At 40.5% G+C, this 21,363-nt stretch overlaps 1 protein-coding gene across 2 annotated transcripts; it reads right to left on the reverse strand.

Moving 5' to 3' along the window:
- Positions 1-37: 37 nt before the first annotated feature.
- Positions 38-21,309, reverse strand: tax1bp1b (Tax1 (human T-cell leukemia virus type I) binding protein 1b). 2 transcript variants are annotated; one of them, XM_080040212.1, is made up of 18 exons: positions 21,205-21,309; positions 15,003-15,196; positions 11,941-12,043; positions 11,496-11,686; positions 11,164-11,322; positions 10,119-10,267; positions 8,624-8,714; positions 6,674-6,859; positions 6,219-6,461; positions 5,280-5,450; positions 4,760-4,832; positions 4,460-4,578; positions 4,237-4,362; positions 3,582-3,668; positions 2,304-2,493; positions 1,628-1,788; positions 1,380-1,468; positions 38-1,088 (listed from the first exon to the last, which is right to left on the reverse strand). In XM_080040212.1, exons 2-18 carry the CDS (start codon positions 15,177-15,179, stop codon positions 890-892), a joined length of 2,514 nt encoding a protein of 837 aa, XP_079896338.1. In that variant the 5' UTR covers positions 15,180-15,196; positions 21,205-21,309; the 3' UTR covers positions 38-889. The 2 variants fall into 2 exon arrangements, with proteins under 2 accessions (XP_079896338.1, XP_079896337.1); XM_080040211.1 differs by having other exon boundaries at positions 5,280-5,453.
- Between the last annotated feature and the right edge of the window lie 54 nt (positions 21,310-21,363).

The raw sequence follows: 21,363 nt of genomic DNA on the forward strand, positions 1-21,363 counted from the left end.
CTCCTGTGTTATTGACTGCGTTTGGACACGATTCGGTTTCAAACAGACTTTATTTAGTTTATTATTTAGATACATGAAATTCACTTCACAAATGAAACGCTCTATGAATGAAATAACTTAATGTAAAAGAGAAGAACAAAGGAACGAAGTTTAACAGAAGCCAGAAGCTCAGCATGCACCGATAAGCTGATGATACAAAGGTTATTCAGGTGTTCTGACACAAAAACCACAATTAAAAAATCCAAAGGAAAACAAAGGAATCCTAACATTACACAAATCTATATCATACAGAAAGAATCAAGGCTCTCACAATGTCATTGGCTTTAATTATTCTAAAATAGATGATTTGATGATATACTATATAATTATATCTCAATGTAGATCACTGAAGATTTCTGCCTGACTGCATATAATGCACCACGGCTGCTTTCTATAAATAAATGAGCAAATGACTTGCACATGGATGTTTCATTGGTGGGAACCATTTGGTTGGATGTCTTTGATGTAAGTTTGGTAAACACTTATCTCTTTCCCTGATTTGTTACATCTTGTTGTCTGAACAGAGTCAATTAAAAGTCATTATATCTACGTACAACAGTCTTATCCCCCTAAAATGATTCTCCTAATCCAAATGAAGGGCCTTCTTTAACCCATAGAAAAACGTTCTGATTAGCAAACAGATTCAGTAGCCCTCGCCATAATTTCAAAAGTGTCTCATCACCTCAAAGTGTTTCTCTAAATTGAAGTAACAAAGCGAAAGTCAGTATAGACAGTCCTAAAGATTGGATCTTCACACCATTACATGCAGAAAATAGTGCAGTGATCTATTTCAGTGGCGACAGGAAGTAGGCAGACTGTATGTTTTTTTTTCCTGGATTTTTCTGTTTCTCTAGTCGAAGGTGAGCGTGTGGCCGTCAAAGTGAGTGAGCACGTGATTCTCAAACACCTTCTGGTCGCAGTCGAGTGGGAACTGCTCGCTGCACATGGGGCAGATTTTCCAGTGGCTCTCCACGTGCTCCTCGAACTTGCTCTGGTCATAGTTGGGCGGGAAGATGACCTCACACAGCGGACACCTCTTCATATCCATACTGCAAACACACGGGGAAGAGGCCAACGGAGAAGGTGCACAGGGGGGGGGAGAAAAGTTCTAGTTAATAAGCAAGTCAAGTGATGATGTGGGCAAAAAGCAGGAGCGCAGGCTAATAAACAGCATCTGTCTGATGTGACGACGTGGGTGGCCTGCTGCTTGACTAATACCAACAAAAGGGGTTTTGTGCAGCAGAACAAATACTTTACACATGTTGCAATGCACAGGTTTTTAGAAAAGCGTAGGGCGCAGCAAACATTTACGAGAGCGGGGGCATGCGAGGCTGTGTTACCTGGGATCAAAGCAGAAGGCAGTTTGTCCATCGTTCACAAACGGGCTGTGAGTTTCAGTCGCTGCGGGCTGTTGCTCATTGGTATTAGCCTGAGAAAGAAACAAAAAAACAGCATTTTTATACGTAAACCCACTCACATTTTTGGATATTTAACACAAAAGGTAAAAAAAGAGTAAATTCCTTAGTATTACACTGCATACTGCTCATGGGAGAGAACAGAGGCGACATGCACGCTCTGAGAGGCTTACATTGTTGTTGTTTTGCTTCTCCTCTGGGGATTCCTCGGGGCCCTCTGGCCGGCTGTGGTTGCGGGTGGGTTGGATACAAACCACGTTACTGTCCCAGGAGGGCGGGCCCACAGGGGGCAGCCTAAGCAGCTGGTCATCTGAGAACTCCTCATCTCCTTCATCTGTGGGGAAGGGAATACAAGGGACAATGTCTACTGTAAATAGGTAAGAGATAATGTATAGCAGACGGGTCACTCTGGAGAAATAAAGACCCGACAAGGTGAACAGGAGCACAACAACTATACATTATCCCGCTTATTACACAGTCTTTTCAGAGATTAACCATGACCCCAAAGTTCCCTGTTCTCCACATACATTCTAAAGTAATTAATCAATTGTTTTTTTTAAGGAGTAGTAGGCCTATGTAACTGTTTATAGACGTTTATCAGCGGATTGATGACAGGAAGTGATCCATCCAAACAATGTCCATAGTTCCATAGCATTGGGAAATGATCCTTTACAGAAGGCATTATCGAGAAATAACGGACCATGGAATGCAGTGATTGACCAATCCGACCACAGCATTTATCAGTCCTCTGTAATAATAGTAGGCCTACGTTATTTTGCAGTTGTTACTGGAATATTAGCATGTGTGGGAAAAGGTTAGTTAGGTACTTTCTGAAATGGGAAAACACACCTTTTGAGTCTGAAACGGAGTAAGGGTTCCCAAAATGCAGCTTGCTGGGGCTCTGAGAGACCAGCAGGGGGGTGGGGGCATCCTGTGTGTAAGGGACAGGGTACTGCAGGAACAAGGGCACACTGGATTGGTTACTCTCCAACTCACTGGGGACCTGGTCTCCCTTCCTGCTGCTGCCCTTCTGTAGGTCCTGGGGAGGAAATTAGTTCATTAATTCAAACAATATTTCACAACAAATTCAAAATAAAAATGCCACGGAGACCGACCGGCCACAGCGGGAGATGATTGTTCACATAATTCCTATGCTTATCTTTTTGTCATTTAGGTACATTTCTTTACTTTTATTTTATGAGAGACTGTTAGTCTGTATTTAGCCATGGCTGGCATGGAATTGGAGATAGTTTGTTGTAGCCTTTTTTCAGCTGGTTATTGTTGTGGGAGCTAGTCATCTTACATGCGTTTGGTGGTTCTGAGGCTTAGAGGGACGCTCGTGCTATAGTAGTTATGTTAGCACTCGGCGGGTGGGTAGGGAACTGTTCATGGGTGGGTTGAAGTGCGTTGTTCTACCACAGAGTCTATGGTTTGTATCCGTTTTTTTCATTGTTATTATTATAACTATTATTATTTGTTATTTTGTTTGGAAGGCAGGATGTTTTCATCTCAGACCGTCAGTGTCAGTTTCTAGTGGCAGTACACACAGCAGTGGCACTGATTTTAAGCTTGTCTTATGGAACATGACGTATCCCCGCCATGTAATTAAAAGAGGTTCAGTTTAATTAAAAATAAAATGCCACCATTGGCATTTTATGGCATGGCATCTGAGGAGCCCAAATCTATCCCTGCCAGTCTGTCAAGGCCAGTCCCGTCTTGCGTTTCTCTCTCCGTCTCTCTCTCGCTCACAACGGTTTGAATAGTGCCTTTGTTAAAAGAGAAACCCTTATCCTTTTCAAAGGGAATGGGCATGCTGTGTTTTTAACTGATGTTAGTTGCAGACGCCAATTTAATTTACAGTCTAAACCTCAAATTGGGTCATTCTGCCCCTCTTAGTTGTAACAGCATTACCTCCAAGCAATATGTTAAGCCAGTGAGGAGGACCTTGCTGTGGTCCAATGTAATGGAATGGAAAATAAGAACTCATTTACTTTGCTCTTTCAATAACAGGCGTATTAAACACCGACCAAATTGGGAGAGAAAATGGCAGAGGAGGAAAGGCTCTTTTCAGGGCATTTTTTAGAGTGGAAGAAGTCTATAAAAGGGAAAATGAAAGCTGTCACTAACCCCCTCCAGTTTTTCCTTCTCCTTAACGACATGTGCTAGTGTGTCCTTCAGATCCCTAAGCTCCCGTCCTTTCTCAGCAACCTGGCTCTGAAGTAAACAAAAGACACAAAAAGAGACATTTTCAATTCTCAAACATTTGACATACCGATGATTAAAAACTGCACCATGGAAATGCTCTCAAACCTCAGTGCGTGACATTAATTGATCTCAGCCATAACAGGCTTATCCTTTTGCAGCGGACTGATTTATGTACAATACGGCTCAAAGCAAAACAACCTGTTTGAAATCCTCTGAGACTCTAAAGCAAATATCTGCCTGACCTGAGCCAAGCGCAGCATTAGCCAGGCAACTGGAGAAGACTCCTCAGAGCCATTCTTCACTTGTCTCCAGAGAGCCTGACATAAACAGCAGTAAAATGTCGTCTCACAGATAGGCCTGCTCATAAACAATACTGTCAGAACCACTGTGTTCAAGGAGAGAGATAGCATCAAAGGCTCCATCCCCTGAGCTAGACCAGCCATACCCAGCAGTGGTATAAAGCAAAAGAAAACACAGTAAGTGTCCAGAGACAGACTTGTTTCGAAAAGCAGCGAAGCATCACTGGCAGCGCAGTGTTAAGTGTCTGTATTCTGAACTGTCTGTAGGATGAACTGACCTTGTAGCGATCTTCCTCCACCGCCAACTGCAGTTTCAGGTTGTCATTGGTCTTCAGCTGTTCCTTCAATTTCACCTCCATTTTGGCCAGCTCGTCAGCAAACATGCAGCTACGCTCCTTCTCCTCCTAAAGTTAGACAATAACAAATTCTCTTTGCTCTATTTTACAATACAGACAACACGGTTTTGAAGATTGGTATTTCATTTGCGGACATGTGTCGTACCAGCAGCAGCTGCTTGCACTTTCTGTACTTGTCATTCCTGTCAGACGCCTCTCTGCTGATGCCTTTGAGCTTCTCCTGGATGATGGCTTCCAGCATGGGATCAGCAGAACCTGGACTCCCTGCGAAGGCAAGTCAGACAGTTTTCACAGGCAAAAGGCTATATTGTCATCAGTTTATTTGAATTAGCAAAATGACAAATTAAAATCCAATGACACACATAAATGTATATCAAGGTAAAGCATATCAAGGGGCAGAGCAAAAAATAAAACTTAACTAATGCCAACTTTACACTACTCATACCTGGCACTGATGTGTCTGGACTCACTGATGCAGGGAATAATGTGGCCTCCTGTGTTGAGCTTCTCTTCGGCTCCTACGGACAGGACAAAAAGTGATGAAAATTTGCAACTGGAAATACAGAAACAACTAGGCAGGCAATGACCTGGATACACACAAACAGGATCAGTACAAAACCAAACCTTAAGTATGAAAACAATCACAACATGACACAATGTTACATCAAATTGCTGTTAATTAAGTGTATTAAATGTTGATTTGTTAATGATCTAAATAAGTGCATTGAATACTGATAAAGATACATATATCTCATGTCAGTGTGTTTTGAAAAAAAGGAGCAACATGGACTGAGGATATGATCTTTTTTTTCTTTTTCTTTTTTTTTTACCTCTAAGGGCATTTAGAGTGAGATGATAGGCAGGCACAGCGTTACAGAAATATATCCCAATGCAAGCTCTGTTTTTTTCACTTGTCTGAAAAAAATCCGGCAGTATGTGGGACTATAGTATCTGGTGGGACCTACCCCTTGCTGCTCGGAGAGTCTAAGCACTTGTTTTTGCAGTCGCTGACATTCCTTGTATTTCTCCTTGTAGTGTTCTGCCGCCATGTGCAGCCGCAGCTTCAGGTCCTCCACCTCTCTCTGCAGCTCTGCCACAACAGCTGGGTCTGCAGCCGCTTCCTCTTCTGCTTTGGCCTGCTGACCATAAAAAAAAACATTAAAACAAAACAAGGTCAGACACCCAACCAACACAGTAAATAGGCCAACTGCAAGGATCCCAATGTAGTTGAAGAGATATCAAAAGATCGCCCAGTATTAAAAGTAACTTTATGATTGTAGGTTGTCAATCTACAATAACCGTTAGCCTTTTTATTATAAAAGTGTGCAATCAAATAATTCTTCAGTATTCGTTGGCCTTGTTCAGTTTTTTGGGATCTGACCAGGCTTGAACAAGAATTACAGCCTCCTTCAATGGAAAAACCAACCGGTAAATAATTGTTTTTTTTTTAAATGTGAGAGAGACTTAATTTCTTCTTTCCGTTTCCATTATTTTGCTTTTCTTTCTTAATGGCAAAACACAAAACGTGAGTGTGTGTGTGTGTGTAGAATATGGTTTGACCAAATATACAGTACTATCTTAATTAAACATCTTTTAGTATATTTTCCCTGTGGTTAAATAAATACAAACTGTTTCTGTGATACACATTTTGTATCTAAATATGATAACACAAAAAAAGTTGTGATGAAATGTTGTTCTACTATTTAGGATATTTATACATTTGAGATTTTTTTCCAATCACTTTTATTGAAACTTTTTTTTTTTTTAAACAATTGCTCGCACATCATCAACCCCCCTCCCCCTGCCATTATCATTAAAGACGTTTACTAATAGATGTGATGTTACATTCGAAGCTAATCAAATCAAATCAAGCAGGAAAGTAGCAGGCCGATTATCGTTCTTACAGCTTCCTGCTTGGCCTCTGCCTTCCTCTGCTCCAGCAGGCGAGCGCAGGCGGCCTGGGCCTCAGCCTTGTCCTGGCGGAGGGCGTCTGCCTCCAGCTTGACACGATAGAGCTCAGACATGGTGCGGTCGCGGGCGCTAGACGAGTCCCTCAACTCAGCTGCTAGCAACGAGGACTGCTGCTGATTGGCGTGGAGCTGCTCCTCCTTCTGCCGCAGTTGCTCCTTCAATGCCTTCATATCTCCCTAACAGAGGGGGGAAAAACATGCTTTAAGATCAAGGTTGTTCTTTTCTGTAAGGGGTTAATACATACTATTGCTTTTCTTATTGTTGTTAAAACTAGTATTCAAATTATTATATGACATATAATAAATGATCCATTTAAAATAATATGCTATGACAAATCTACCTAGATTTTTTATTTATTTTTTTAACTGTGATGGAAAATTGTTTTTACCAGGGGGGGAACTTTGGCCAGAATCTCTCTGTACTGTTTCTCCTTCTCGGCGAGGCACGCTTGCAGGCGTCCCACTTCCTCTTTAAACTGGGCCATTGTGTTTTCCTTGTTCACGTCCACTGACTTGAGCATCTGCAGCTCCGCACTCAGCTTAGTGTTCTCCAGCTCCCGGTTTTTCAGGTGAATCTGGAGTACACACACACATGCAGACACACACACACAAACAAGCACGCACACACACACACACACACACACACACACACACACACACACACACACACACACACACACACACACACACACACACACACACACACACACACACACACACACACACACACACACACACACACACACACACACACACACACACACACACACACACACACACACACACACACACACACACACACACACACACAAACATGCACAAACACGAAGAGAAGTTATAAAACATTATGTCGTTGGCTTTTGCCTCGTTTACACCCATGAAAATAATGTACCAAAGAGCATGTGAATGTTAAAATAAATGCTGCATGTCCTCAATTACAAAACAGAGATTGAGATAGGCCAATAAAGTTTGCCGTGTGCGACGGCACCAGTATGATGGTGCAAGTTAAATTAGGTATGGGTTTATTTGGCCCCATTTCCGTGGGGCGACAGTGCAGTGTGTGGCCCTCCCACTTCCTGTGCAGTGCCCACCACAACAGAGACACGGAAACACCAGAGGAAGACAGAATAAGACATGCCCTGTTTAGACTAAACGTTTGGGTGAGAGTATACAGAATAATCCCAGAAGTAGAATGTACAAAAAACAGAAACAGGAAACAAACTGGTCCTTGAATTGTGGGGATCTAATATAATTAGAACTGTTAACTGTACAGACCGTAAAACAGTGATAACACAGTAATCAACTGAAGCACTGCCAGGCCAACACCACTGACATAAATGATCATGTGAAATTAGAGAACCTAGCTGCAGCCTATACATTAAACACAACATTCTCTAAAAGATTCATCCGTTAGAAGCGTTATCAGAATGCAACTGTTTTGGGGAAATAAATAATAGAAAAGTATTAATACTAGGGGTGTGCACGTGTACACGTGTAACCGTTTAGTAAATCATAACCGTTTAGGAAAAATCAATGAACGAAAACCGTTTTTTAAAAAAAATCTTCAAATTTAAAATTTTCTTTTTTTCAAAGTTTTTAAATATGTTCTGGAGACACACATTTATTGATTTTACATCACTAGTAGGCCTAAACTAATTGGGGATGATAAAAGCTAGTCTGCCGAATCGGTCTGTCCCTCGGCGAGTGTGTGAGTGTGTGTATCGGCGCACACACACACACACACACACACACACACACACACACACACACACACACACACACACACACACACACACACACACACACACACACACACACACACACACACACACACACACACACACACACACACACACACACACACACACACACACACACACACACACACACACACACACACACGGGGAGTCGCCGTGCCGGTGCTCGACTCACAGCCACGGAAGAGTGATGAAAGATAACCTAAAGATTAAAGTTACTCGGTTGACGTGAACTAAGCTCGTAAGTAGACCGAACTTTATAACACCTGTTCAAGGCTATATTAATCAGGAAATGAATGAAGCGCGATAATGACGGCGCACATGTCAGGCGAACGTATGTGTGTTTGTGTTTGTGCCATGGACCTATTATATGAGGTGTGTAAACAAGCGTAGTTCATTTCAACTGTGTGTTTACAGGCGAACAAATGCGTGTGTGTGTGTGTGTGCGCGCGCGCGCCTACAGGACGGCGGGCGCGCGAAGACAATGACGTCACGGTTAACCGTGTACACGAAAAAAAATCCGTCGTGTACACGGTTAGACATTTTTGTAAACGTTCACACCCCTAATTAATACTACATTACCTTGTAGAGTTCCTTCTCATCTTTTTCATTTTTGAGATGAGATTCAAGGGACTCCTTCTCTGCTGTAAGCTTCTTCACTCTATCCTTGAGACTAAAGAAAAAGGTCATACATATTTTGTTAGTCACAAACTTTATCACCCATTAGAGTGCACATGTTAAATTTCAGGGTTTTTAAATAACTGATTAGAGACCATATATTATGATCTTTAAATGTTTACGCTTGTTTCATGCACCACACATAGATAGATGATGCTGCTGACAAAAAATAATAATAGACGATAGACGTGATGCTTACAGAAGCGAGCCCTTGCTCCAAAGTTGATAACACAGCTAAACATACTTTTAGGTTAATATGTAAATGCAGTGCACTATCACAACTATCTAAAGACTGATCATAATAACATTTAAAAAATATCACTGTGAGTTTAAAGTGGTTATTTCATGTTTTAACCCATTGATGACTATGGCAGTCTAAGATGCATGTCCTTAATGCCTGAGGGTTTTCTGAAAAAAATAGTACGAATTGTCAACGTCTACCAAAACCTTAATATCTAAGCCTATGTAGCACATAGAAACATGAAATAAAATACATTTAAAAAGGTAAGGTTCACAGGTTTTATTTAAACATGCTCCCTTAGCGCTTACAAACCAACACATTTTTCAAAAAAATCGGCAAAATTAGATGGGGGAGAAAAATAAAATAAAAATAATATAAAATATTTAGAAATAATGTGCTAAATGAGGTTACAATCCTGCTTCCTTTTAGCATGGATAGTAGTGACTGAGTGTGCAGTGGAGAGATAAAGATAGACAGATATAGGAAGGAAGAGATAGCTTTATTTTATCATTTAGTTCAATTATCACTGGCACCATAAATCCGACTTCCCAGTACAGCTGGAACACAGACTGACTCCTGCTGTCGGAAACCGATCAGCTGGTCCAAACGGCTGTATACCACGGAGATGAAAACGAAACTGAAACTTAACTATCGCCTGGCTGGGCTGAATTTGAGTTGGAGCAGCAAAATATAGCCTAAATTCATAAATATTATTAATAAATAGATGAAATGTGTTGTGTGATTTTCGTCAGTAGTCTATAGTAGACCTAGATTCTGTGCTCCGAACGCCACTAACTGTTCTGTAATACACTATAGCGGACACAGCCGGCATATTTTTTTTTACTATTATTTTTTTTTACATTTTTTTATTGATGTGATTTTCGGCAAACCACACAACTTTTGGGTGGTCACGTGGTCTTAAAAAATCAACAAAACCCACCTCGTGTATTTGAACCAATGATGGTGCATTCTATGCTGCGCGCACCATGAAAATGAGATAAAGTAACAATGCTGCGCTACGCAGCATCAGGCAGGAGATACAATGTGGCATTGCGCAGCAGCCGTCATCAATGGGTTATGAGTATTCGAGGAAAAAGGTAGAAAAATTACAACCCTCTGTGCATGTAACCAAAACCAGTGAATCTTCAACAAACTCACCTGTCGAGCTCTGTTTCTTTTTGCAGGCCCTTCTGGGTGACTCCAATCAGATCCTCCTCCAACTGTATGACTCGAGCTGTTGCCTCCTCCAGCCTCCTCTTTACCTCCTCTTTCTCCTCTTGAAGGGCATGGGAAGAACTCTGCACCTCCTGAGAGACAATCAAATATAATGTAGTATGGAAAACAGGTGGAATAAAACTCAAAAAAGACTGAAGAAGACCAAATAAAACAGGTTAGAAATAAGCGTAACTTTGGTAATATGAATGATCTAATAAATAAGTTATCTAATGTGTGCTGCATTCTACATAAATCTCCACGGGGGGTTCAACTCTGACATGGCAAAAATAATGGACGCTGCCTTTTACTTTATAACTTTCCATCTCCGTCTTTGACTCTAAGCATAGTGAAAACGTTCCCATAATACATAAAAAGTTTATTGGCTTTGAAACACGAGTCTAAATCCGAATGACCGATATAAAGCCTTGATGCGGAGTTTTAAAACTGACATCAAAAAAAGCAAAAGGAAATGATTTTTTACAGTTTGTTTATAGACAGAAATTTGGATTTTTTCCTTTTTATATATTCACACCACATAAAAAAAGCATATAAAAAGTATAGTCATAAAATTAACAGCCACAAAATCTGTAATCATCTTTTCATCATTTTACCATCAGATTTATGGTAGAGGAACAGCAGTATGAATTATTACTCGCATTGCTTTTAAGACTTAATGTTATGCTATAAAAAAAGGCTGAATTACAACTTTGATAATAGAGACCTTCATATCTGTCAGAGTGTGATTTATATTTTGAGTGGATGCAGCCTGTCGCTAGGGGGTGCTAAAAGACTGTATGGGGGGAAAGGTAAAAAAAAAAAAAATCCGCACATCAACATGAAAGAACAACTATACTATACTTTACTATACACCTAGAAAGGAAATAAGGCCTTTGCTTCACTGACAGCAACAATCACTTTTAATTTTTCTTCCTTCCATACTGCAATCAATCCTATCTCTCTTTTCAAACAAAGGCTGTGGTGAGCTTACTTGGTTGTCTCTCCTCAGCTGGGCACAGCTTTCTTTCTCCTGTTCACACTCCTTCTGCAGGCTCTCCTTCTCCTCTTCCAAATGCTCCTTCTCCTGCTGCAGGAGGGCCATGTTTTTGACCAGCTCCTCTTTCTCCCTATGGGCTTCCTCCAACTTTTGCTGCACAGAAAGACGGATGGATCAATATGTTTAGCCTATTGACATAATAACTCACTTTGCTAACAAAGTACACCATTTAGGCTCAAATAAAGTATACAATATGTTGTTTAAACTATCAAACTAGTGTGAACTCAAGACTTGAGTTAGTGTTACCCAAAGGGGCATACTGTTACCTCAAGGAAGCTAGCCTTGGTGGTGACCACCAGGATGTCAGAGTTGCATTCATCCTCTACAGTCAGCAGTTCGTCCTCTGAAGGGCTGTTGGCTCGAAACTGGAAGGGGATGCTGGCTCCCCTGATCTCCCCTTTGTGGGTCACGTAACAGAACTGGTAAAACTCTGCGTCGTCGTTGGGCACATAATATCCTGGGGGAGAATAACGTTCAGTCAGTGGAAGTTGGAGACAGAAAGCAAAAGAGGTTCCTCCACAGCCCTAAGCTTAACTTACCCCAGTTCTTAGTTTATTTGACACTGCACAATTATTCTGAAGTTACAACAAGTTACTCATTTAACTCTAGATACTGATTTGGTATTGGAAGTGTTTAACTATGCTCTGAACAGCCCTCCGATGTGTTAATAAAAGGTGTCAATAGATCTATAAAACACTGCTACGATCTTACCCTGAAAGACAACTGTTCTGTTGACTGCAGTGCCCTCAGCATAGTTATCGGGGAGAGGCGACCACAAGAATGTGTAATAGTCCCTCGCTGTGCTCCATCCAACCTGTGAGACATTGTGGGGATTAGTTTTTCTAGCAGACATTCTCATTAAAATCTCTTTTACAAGAGAGACATGGCCAAGATGGACAGCGGTACAACATAACACACAAGACAAAATACATGTTCAATACTTAAGTGCAATTGTGAAAATACATTACAATTATCGATTAAAGTATTTTCACAATCAGTGTGTAGGATAACAACAATGGGGGATTAACAGGGAGATTGAGTGATTACATTATGTCACTTCCATAATATCTCAAACTAGTTTATTGAAGTAAGTATTTTTTTTTGCTTAACAAAAATTATAATTTCCACAATTTCTGCAAGTAACACAAATTCCTGGTCACCATGTGGATGTGGTTTAGACCATGTCATGTACAAGCTTAACTGGAAATCTAAAACAGGAAACCAGGATAATAGGTGAAAATTGTATACATAGGTGACATGAAAATGAAAACCAAAATGTAAGTATATGTATTTTATGTTTTGTTAACTGATGGCTGATGGGGGGGGGGGTACAGAAAAGACATCCATTACTTCAGCCCGGTGCCATAAAACTGTCAGACAAAATCAGAGTCACATTGAGCTGGCTGGCTCTCGGTGCGCACACTCAAGCACATACATGCATCCAAAACAGTCTTTCCCCAGTCAAACCAGTCTGTTACACCAGGCCCTGCCACAGAACAAAGATTAAATCGTGTCAAGTTTTGTCAAAATTGTATTTTTAAATAGTCGTACAGACATAATGTGCTGTTGCTACTTGTGCTTTTGATGTGCACGGGCTCTTTTTTCACTTTCTTGGTAGTTTATTTTCTCAAGTGTGTACAAACAGCCTGCGGCTACAATACTGCAAGTGTTCATCAGAGCCAGAGATACAAGGCTTTGGTGCTCCAAAACCCCCAATTGTTACCAGTGCAGTTCCAGCCTCCAGTAGTAAAGAACAGGAAGCAATTAAAACATGCACCTACTTAGTGAGTGTCATTACTGAAAGGCTAGCCCTTACCAGTCCACTCATTAGAGCGGCGGTGGGTGAAAACTATGAGAGGAACTCTTTCACTTATAACAGACTACTCTGTGCAATGTGTATGTGAGGAGAGGAGGTACTAGCGACTATGCAGTGCTGCAATAAAAAAAAAGCTGCTCTGGTGACTGAAGCGAGAAAAGGCAACAATGCAAGAGTTCAAAAAAATAAACAAGGAATCACAAAACGTGCTCATGGAGTCGAACAGTTGGGTATTTTAGTTGAGACCAGACATTTCTCCAGCATTCCAGAAAAAGTCATACTTTAACGTACAGGAAGAGCTGACGAAAGCCCTGCCTGTGGCGATACTGTTGCAGGAGGTAACATGAAGCCTATGTGCCAGTCTGACGGTATTGAAATCAGAGGAGTGCGTTGTACATTAATCAGGGAGAGGTTGTGCTCGGAGACAGGTAAATTATAAGGGTGTCGTTCTTTCTTTCCTCGGCCACTCTGACAACCTGTCCTAACAACATTCCGCCATGAAGCTGAGGACATCTTGCATCACGGAGCATGGTAAATGTTCAAACATCAAAGGGCCAAAGGCTTCTTTTGTCCATGTGCAAACAAGAACCTGCCTCCCATCTATATATCTCCAACAGTATATCATGTTTTTGTTTGACTTGGCAAGTTAAAGTGTATAATTTAAACATTTTGAATAATTTAAACCTACATTATGTTGGGTTGACATGTGAAAGCGCAAATTAACAAATATGAGATTAATTCATTTTAATCAGAATTATTTCAAACTCCTAATTCTTTCAGACAACTTCCTGACAGAGACCATAACCCTAACCGCATGAATGGGGGGAAACAGGAAAATGTAACCTGCATCACTTACCAACACTCGTGTTGAAAATGGACTGCAATCAGACCAAAAGTGCACCAAATAAAAGGAAGTCAAGAAAAGTGGTAGCACTCCAAACAATCAAAAGCAGAATTTGCCCGGCTTGACCAGAAGCCAATAGCAGCTAAATATGTGTAAAGGAGCAAAATCAGCAAATACACCGATCCAGGTATCTCTATGCATACAAAAGCAACAACTTGGCACCAAACGTCTAAACTGTCAGCACTGGCAGGAACATTTGGACGATTTACGATCCTGCACTCGGCTCCGCTCTGTGCTTTCGAGGCTCAAGAAATGAGGGATTGTAGGATCTACGCTGCAAGTCGTTGCCAACCTGGAGGCTAGAAACAATGTGGTGTGGCATCCAGCTCCAACAGAGTGCTGAATTCTGTATTCAAACAGCCTCCAGACATTACCTGATCCATATACAGTAACTGCAAGACTGTCTTAACTTAACACTAGAAGCACATTCAAAAAAAGAATGCCATGCCAAGAGGTTAGATTTTTCAGATCTGGTTGAGTTTAAATCCTAGCTCGCATCTCATCTCTGGTTGATAAAAAAAACACTTTGTCTGTAAGAGCCTGAAGCCATGTGCTTCTGTCTACATCCTCGATTCAACACAGATGAGGCGAAAATAAATGACTTCCACTGTATTGGATTGAATGTGCTCCTATAATAACATCCATGTGTGTGATGTGGGTCAAATTCTCCATTCCCTCTGACAAGCTCATTTTTAAACTAAACATGATAATGGCTGCATTCACAAGGTTTTTGTTTTTGTCAACAGAAAACAATTAATTTGTTCCTTCTTTTTCAGTAAAATCTCTGTACTGTAATTTCAACAACATAGCTAGTGTTCAATGCAACAGATTTACTATCGATTTCAAATACTGCTTAGCTAGCTAAAGTGTAAATAGTATTCAGTAGATTACAGATTCAACCACCAATGCATCATAGAAAATATGCTGTACTAGTTATTAGAATGCACTCTTTAATACTTCTTCTACTAGACGAATACTAATAGTAATACTATTTACTTAGACCTTGAGCTTCCTTCAAAACGTTTTTATAATACACTGAAGAGGGTTATTCACCTTGAATATGCCAACCCAGTCTTTTGGATTAGGCTTGATGAACTGTGTCAGGGTGTAGTGACACTCCAGTGCAGCATGGGGCAGGTAACTCTTCCCCACGTTCTGAAAGATCACGTGGGCAAAGTTGGATGTGTCCATGTTGTTCCCTAATAAAGTCCTGTCCAGGAACAGTGCCATAAATCATTCAGCAGTGGCTACACAGGGAGAGACCAAATATAGAATATTAGAATCAATCAAGAACCACAGAATCAATTTAAATACTGTTCTTTAAAGTACGGGTTGAGAAACAAGCCAGTTCTATACAAAAAATCCTATAAATGCCACACATACATTATCATTGAATAAAATGTAATGTAACCGGAATTATCTGAAATTGGTTTATAGAGTAAAGACAATCTTGCAAAGTGATATAAATCATACGTATGACATTGAAAATAACAAACATTTTAGAGGAGAAATTATCAGCAACTGTTTTTCAATTTAGACCCATATTAAAATGTTTACTCCTACACCAACCAAATCTGCTTTTGTTTCTCATTATACTCAGACACGGGCATATCAGGAAATCATTTAGGCATTCCAGGAATGTCAACCAGTGCATGGACATTCCCTATCTCAAATTATGAGTCAACTGGTGTTTGTGCACTGAATACACAATGCTGTCTCCTGTTCAAGCTAAAAACTGTAAACAATTGCAACTTTTTAAAGTTTGATGAAAGGTTATTTGCTCAATCTGCAAAAAGAGGTAAGATGCCATGTGTTCCACTTAATAATATTTCTGATTGGAAGCAACTAAACTAAATTTGACTACGACAGCTGACTAGACCACTGCACTAATGGACATGCACTTTCTCACGGACTGTTTGGAAGTCCTTGTAAAAATTTAAAATAAAAGTAGCCTTTAAAATACCAGCAAATGATAATCTTTCAGGAAGGGTAATGACCTTTCACTTCCTACACATGATGTACTGTATATGCAACAGCCAGGCGAACAGCATTGTAGGAATATCCATACAACTTTTATTTAGGAGTAATAGTGGAGCCCGTCTTACGGCCTCTGCACACATCCTACCTCTACTGCGCGTCTACCTTGCGTCTGCGTCTGACTTTTTGTCACTGACCGTGTAATCAACCTAGAGCGGGCACACATCCAACCTCAGACGCACTGCTTATGCGCGTCGGAGGCACGTCTGCAGCGACGCTCCCCTTTACCTCAGGAGGCTCGCCTATTTTTTTCTGAGAGCCGCGCGTCTCTCTCGGGTCTCTCTGCTTTAACTGAAAGAGAAATACTCTGCTGAGAGTCATATTGACTTCATACCGGCAGCTTTCGCTGTAGTTTTACCATTTCCTGGTGTGTCCCTTTCAAAATAAAACTTCCAACAAGGGAAAATGTGGCAAAAAATAAAAAATAAAAAAGGCAATGGGACGCACGGATTACTGTCCAGACTCAATATTAGACTCAATATAAATCATATGCATCATAAATGACACGAAATAACTTCATTTTTAATGGGAATTATCTATGAAAACTTTGTGTAGAAAGATAGGGCTTTTAGAAGCAGCGCTGCAGCAGCAGCAGCTGCTGAGACGTTCCATGTGTGTCCGAGAAAAGTCTGAGAGACGCAGAAGTAAGGTAAGGCGACGCGCTCCAGAGGTAGACGCAGGATGTGTGCAGAGGCCGTTAAGCTCACTACACCTTTTAGTACCTTTTCATCTGTTTAATTGATCCAGCTACTGTGCAGTATTTACCAATGAATGAGGACTGCATGAATATTAGGCTACATATATACACAACAAGGTCATGTAATATCTCACCATTTTAACTGTGAATGTTGACTGATGAAAGTTAACAGGTAACACTTTACAAAAAGGTACACAAAATTGTAGTACCTACTACATAGATATGTGTTACCTACTACATAGGTTTTTTTTGTGTGTTACCTACTACATAGGGTTTTTTTTGTGCTACCTAACACATAGGGTTTTTTTTGTGCTACCTAACACATAGGGTTTTTTTGTGCTACCTAACACATAGGTTTTTTTTTGGTGTGTTACCTACTACAAAAGTTTTTTTTTGTGCTACCTAACAAATGGGTTTTTTTTGTGCTACCTAACACAGGTTTTTATTGTTGTGCTACCTAACACATAGGTTTTGTGCTACCTAACACATAGGTTTTGTGCTACCTAACACAGTTTTTTTTTGGTGTGTTACCTACTACATAAGTTTTTTTTTTTTTGTGCAAACGTTTTCCCCCCCATGAAATATAGCATCTGCTATGGGGATATTTAGGATTCGGGTACGGTGACGTTGAAGAGATAGAAGTGTTTAAAACTTGGAAACGTATAGTCACGTGGCGACCGGTGGCCGCACACACCCAGTCTATCAACACATGAGACATCGCAGAGAAAAGTCAAATTATTGCATGAGAGTGAAGGGCCAAGCACGTTAAGTTTAAAGACACTGCTACTGTCTTTGCACTATGGAGGAATGCATTTATTTTCATGGGGGGGGAAAACGTTTTTTTTTATTACATTTTTTTAAACCATAATTTTTAAAACAGTATGCCTATAGGCTACTAGCCTACACACGTTATTTTATATATTTTCAATGATTCTTAATATGTGCATGTTTTAAATTGAGATATATGGGTTTCAAAACCTGTAAAGTAACGTTTAAAGTAACTTGTAATCTAATTTAGTTACTTTTAACATCAAGCAATCAGTAAAGTAACTAAGTTACTATTTTAAGGAGTAACTAGTAATCAGTAATCGGATTACTTTTTCAAAGTAACTGTGGCAACACTGCCTACTACATAGGTTTTTTTTGTGTGCTACCCAACATAAGATTCACCATCCTGACTTATCTTAACGGGGTCTAAGGGGCACTTTACACTGTGAAAACGTGACAGTTTTCCAGTTTTTGGTTTAAAAAAAAAAAACCCGTTCAGACACAATTTATCTGACATCTTCACCCGTACACAAGTTTTCAGAGGAAACGGGACGAAATCGCTGTAGCAGCAGTGCCAAGCCAATAGTCAGCGGTGACACAGCCTAGTAGATAGCTCTTCCGGTACAATTTGATGCATAAAACCTTACTGTAACCGAAAATTAATGCCACTAACGTTCATAAAGCGGTTGGTGTAAGCTTGGGCTTACAAATATTGTAAAAGACAAGCTTTCTGTCCTCTTATTTCACCGCATTGAACTCGTAAAAACAGAAGACTTGCTGATAGTGAAGGGGCTTCGTGAGCGGATACCTTCCTGTTAGGCGTACTTCAAAATAAAAGTCAACTCACGTGTGTCCAGTGAAATGCTATTAATGTTTAGCCAGTGAAATGCTTTTACTTTGAAGCCGTAGCCTTAATGCTCCTTTTGTTGAACAGTAGCCGCTAGCTTAACCGCTGCACGCTGATAGTGTTTTTAATGTAGAGAGAGCCGTGTCCCTGGCATATAGAAGTGACACACGTTTATTTAGCTAGAAAAACAGGCAGAGCACAAATTTTTCCCCAGCCAAAGTGGCGGGTGGTCTCAATAACTTACTGCGGTAATCGCTTGGACTAAATTGGCGAGTGTTAGCCTATATTTTAGCGCTGCACGACACTCTCCGCTGATCACAGTGATGGTGCCGTGGAGACACCGTTCATGTTGTCTTCTAACTTTATAACTCGCTTGTGGGTATTTTGACAGCAAATGTTATAGACTACGCATGTGTGAGGGTGGAGCCGTGACGTCAGCGTTATCAGGGGAAATGGTTTCGGTGTTTACAGGAAACCAAAACCGTTAAGTTTTCCAAAAAATCCTCCCTGGGAGGTGATCTCAAAAACCTGCGGTTTCATGCCTGCGTTTGCTGTTTTCCTGTAAATGATATAGTGCAACCGCGGGAATTTTTCCGCGTTTGCACCGTTTCGTGTTGTCGTGTAAAGTGCCCCTAAGACCCCGTTTCCACTTGGCATTAACATCTGACTTTTGTAATCGGATCACATGAATAAAGCTTTAACTACAGGTGAAAACACTCTCAAGACGCATTGAGATCGGATCACAAAAACCACATTCGGAGGTGGTTTACGTCGCTTGTGTCCGATGTGTCCGCATTTAAATGGTAGTGGAAACACCTATGTGACTCTTGTCCACTTTAGGGACCTCCTACTCAACTGCTGCCCCCTGCCTGAGCGGAAATACGTTAAAAGTGCATCACTGGCGTTCATGCAGCTTTTATAGAAGCCTCATGAACGTTAGTTGCATCCGCCAGTATTGCAAATGACAATTGCTTTCTGTCCTCTGGTTTCATTTCACTGCGTAAATTTGAAAACACGGAGAGCTGCAAGGCAACGACTTCCTGTTCTTATCCGCTTAAAAATAAAAGTCAACTCGCGTTTGGCTAGTAACAGGCTTTTAATGTGAAGGCGCACAGGAAATATTCTGTTCGCACGTAAAGTAACTTAACTGCATAAAGCCGTGTACTGGTGGTGGTGACAAGAGTGTAGCAGACGTTAGAAAAGCCGCCCGGCAAACACACATCTTTCACCAGCCAAAGAGGCGTAATAACTTACTCGCCTAAGAGTTTTTACTTTTATATACTATCTATGATATTTCCCGCATTTGGCGAGTGTTAATGTAGAGCCCTCTAAGCAGTATTGTGCATCGCTCCTCCTTGTCTAAATGAGACAGTAGCCTATCTCTTCAACCTAAACTTGTAATTATCTTCGCATGTAATGCATTTTAATAGCAAATGCGATTAGAACTGTGGCACTGTACAGCCCTGTATGTTTACTTGTTTGAACCCCACCGGTTAAAAACAGCAATGCAAACGGAAATGATGTAGGCCTACGTGTTGATTTAAATACAGCGCGGGTAAATGGAATCGGATCACAAGTAGACAAAGAAGTCACATTTGAAAATACAAGTGGGAACACACGGATTGAGAGCTGGCCACTTGTAACCAGATTCAAAAAGTCAGATGTTAATCCCAGGTGGAAACAGGGTCTTAGGCTGCAGTTTAGAGAATGAACCTATGTGTTAGGTAGCACGACAACAACAACTTATGTAGTAGGTAACACACCAAAAAAAAAAAAACCCCTATGTGTTAGGTAGCACAAAAAAAAACCTATGTGTTAGGTAGCACACCAAAAAAAAACCTGTTAGGTAGCACAACAAAAAAAAATGATGTAGTAGGTAACACACCAAAAAAAACCTATGTGTTAGGTAGCACAACAAAAACAACGCTATGTAGTAGGTAACACAAAAAAAAACCTATGTAGTAGGTAACACATATCTTTGTAGTAGGTACTACAAATTTGTGTACCCTATTGTAAAGTGTTACCAGTTAACACATTAACAATGATAACACTGACATGTCATAAGGATACATAAACAATTTTATTTTGTAAACAGTAACTTTTATTTGATTTTGTAGACATTGTATCTATTAATGTAATAGGGAAATTACTTACTAACAATGATGATGCAGCACTTAAGTTTTATAGTGATGCTGTAAAGTGTGCATCAGTATCATGGTTGAAAAACCTAATACTTTTATTCAGATGATAATGGATTGATTTTAATAAGAGTAATTGTTTGGGAGGAAAACCCTTTAAACACGGTCACATGATTAAAGTCGGTTAAAGATTTTACTTTTGGGCCTCGTCTGGTATAATTTTGTTCGACGTAATTGGGCCTGTGAGAGTGGAAAAATGGGTGATGATCGGAAACTCTTTAGAGTGTTGTCATCTAAAGCTACCACCGAAGTTCTCAACCCGATGTATAATGCTATATAAAATCAAGGCAAGATTCAACGTTAAGGGCTGTGAATAACAACTGACTACATAACAAGATACTGATCACTGGTGTGTAGCTAGGTTAGCGCTGCAGCTAGCCAGCTAATTGTAGATACACACATTACTGAACGCGCTCTAATCGCCAGGCTGAGGAACATCTGTTGCAAGAAAATGTATAAAATACCGGACAAAATATTAACTGTAAGTAGTACAACACACAGCGTTAGGTTAGTAACGTTACAACGCCCTTAACCAAACAGCTAACTAGAGAGCAGTGCTATCGACTGGAGGACAAGGTTAGCTAACGTATACATTTAGCAGCGCTGTCTCCCGAGCCGAGGTAGTCCCTAAAAACACACGCTAAATGGTGGAAATATACGCAATCGCTGTATTGCAGGTTGAATACATAAGAAAAGCCTTAAACATACCCAGGTGACATGTTGAAAAGCAGCTGAAATCCAAATGTATCATAAAAAACAGACTAAAACAATTGTTGACGCAGTTCAGTGCTTCCCCGTGCCCTCTTCCTGGAATAATAACAACATTACGTCATATCCGGAAAAAGACCTGCTTGGGAATCCCACCCG

The sequence above is a fragment of the Ammodytes marinus genome, assembly GCF_949987685.1.
Source record: "Ammodytes marinus genome assembly, chromosome: 13".
Lineage (NCBI taxonomy): Eukaryota > Metazoa > Chordata > Actinopteri > Uranoscopiformes > Ammodytidae > Ammodytes > Ammodytes marinus.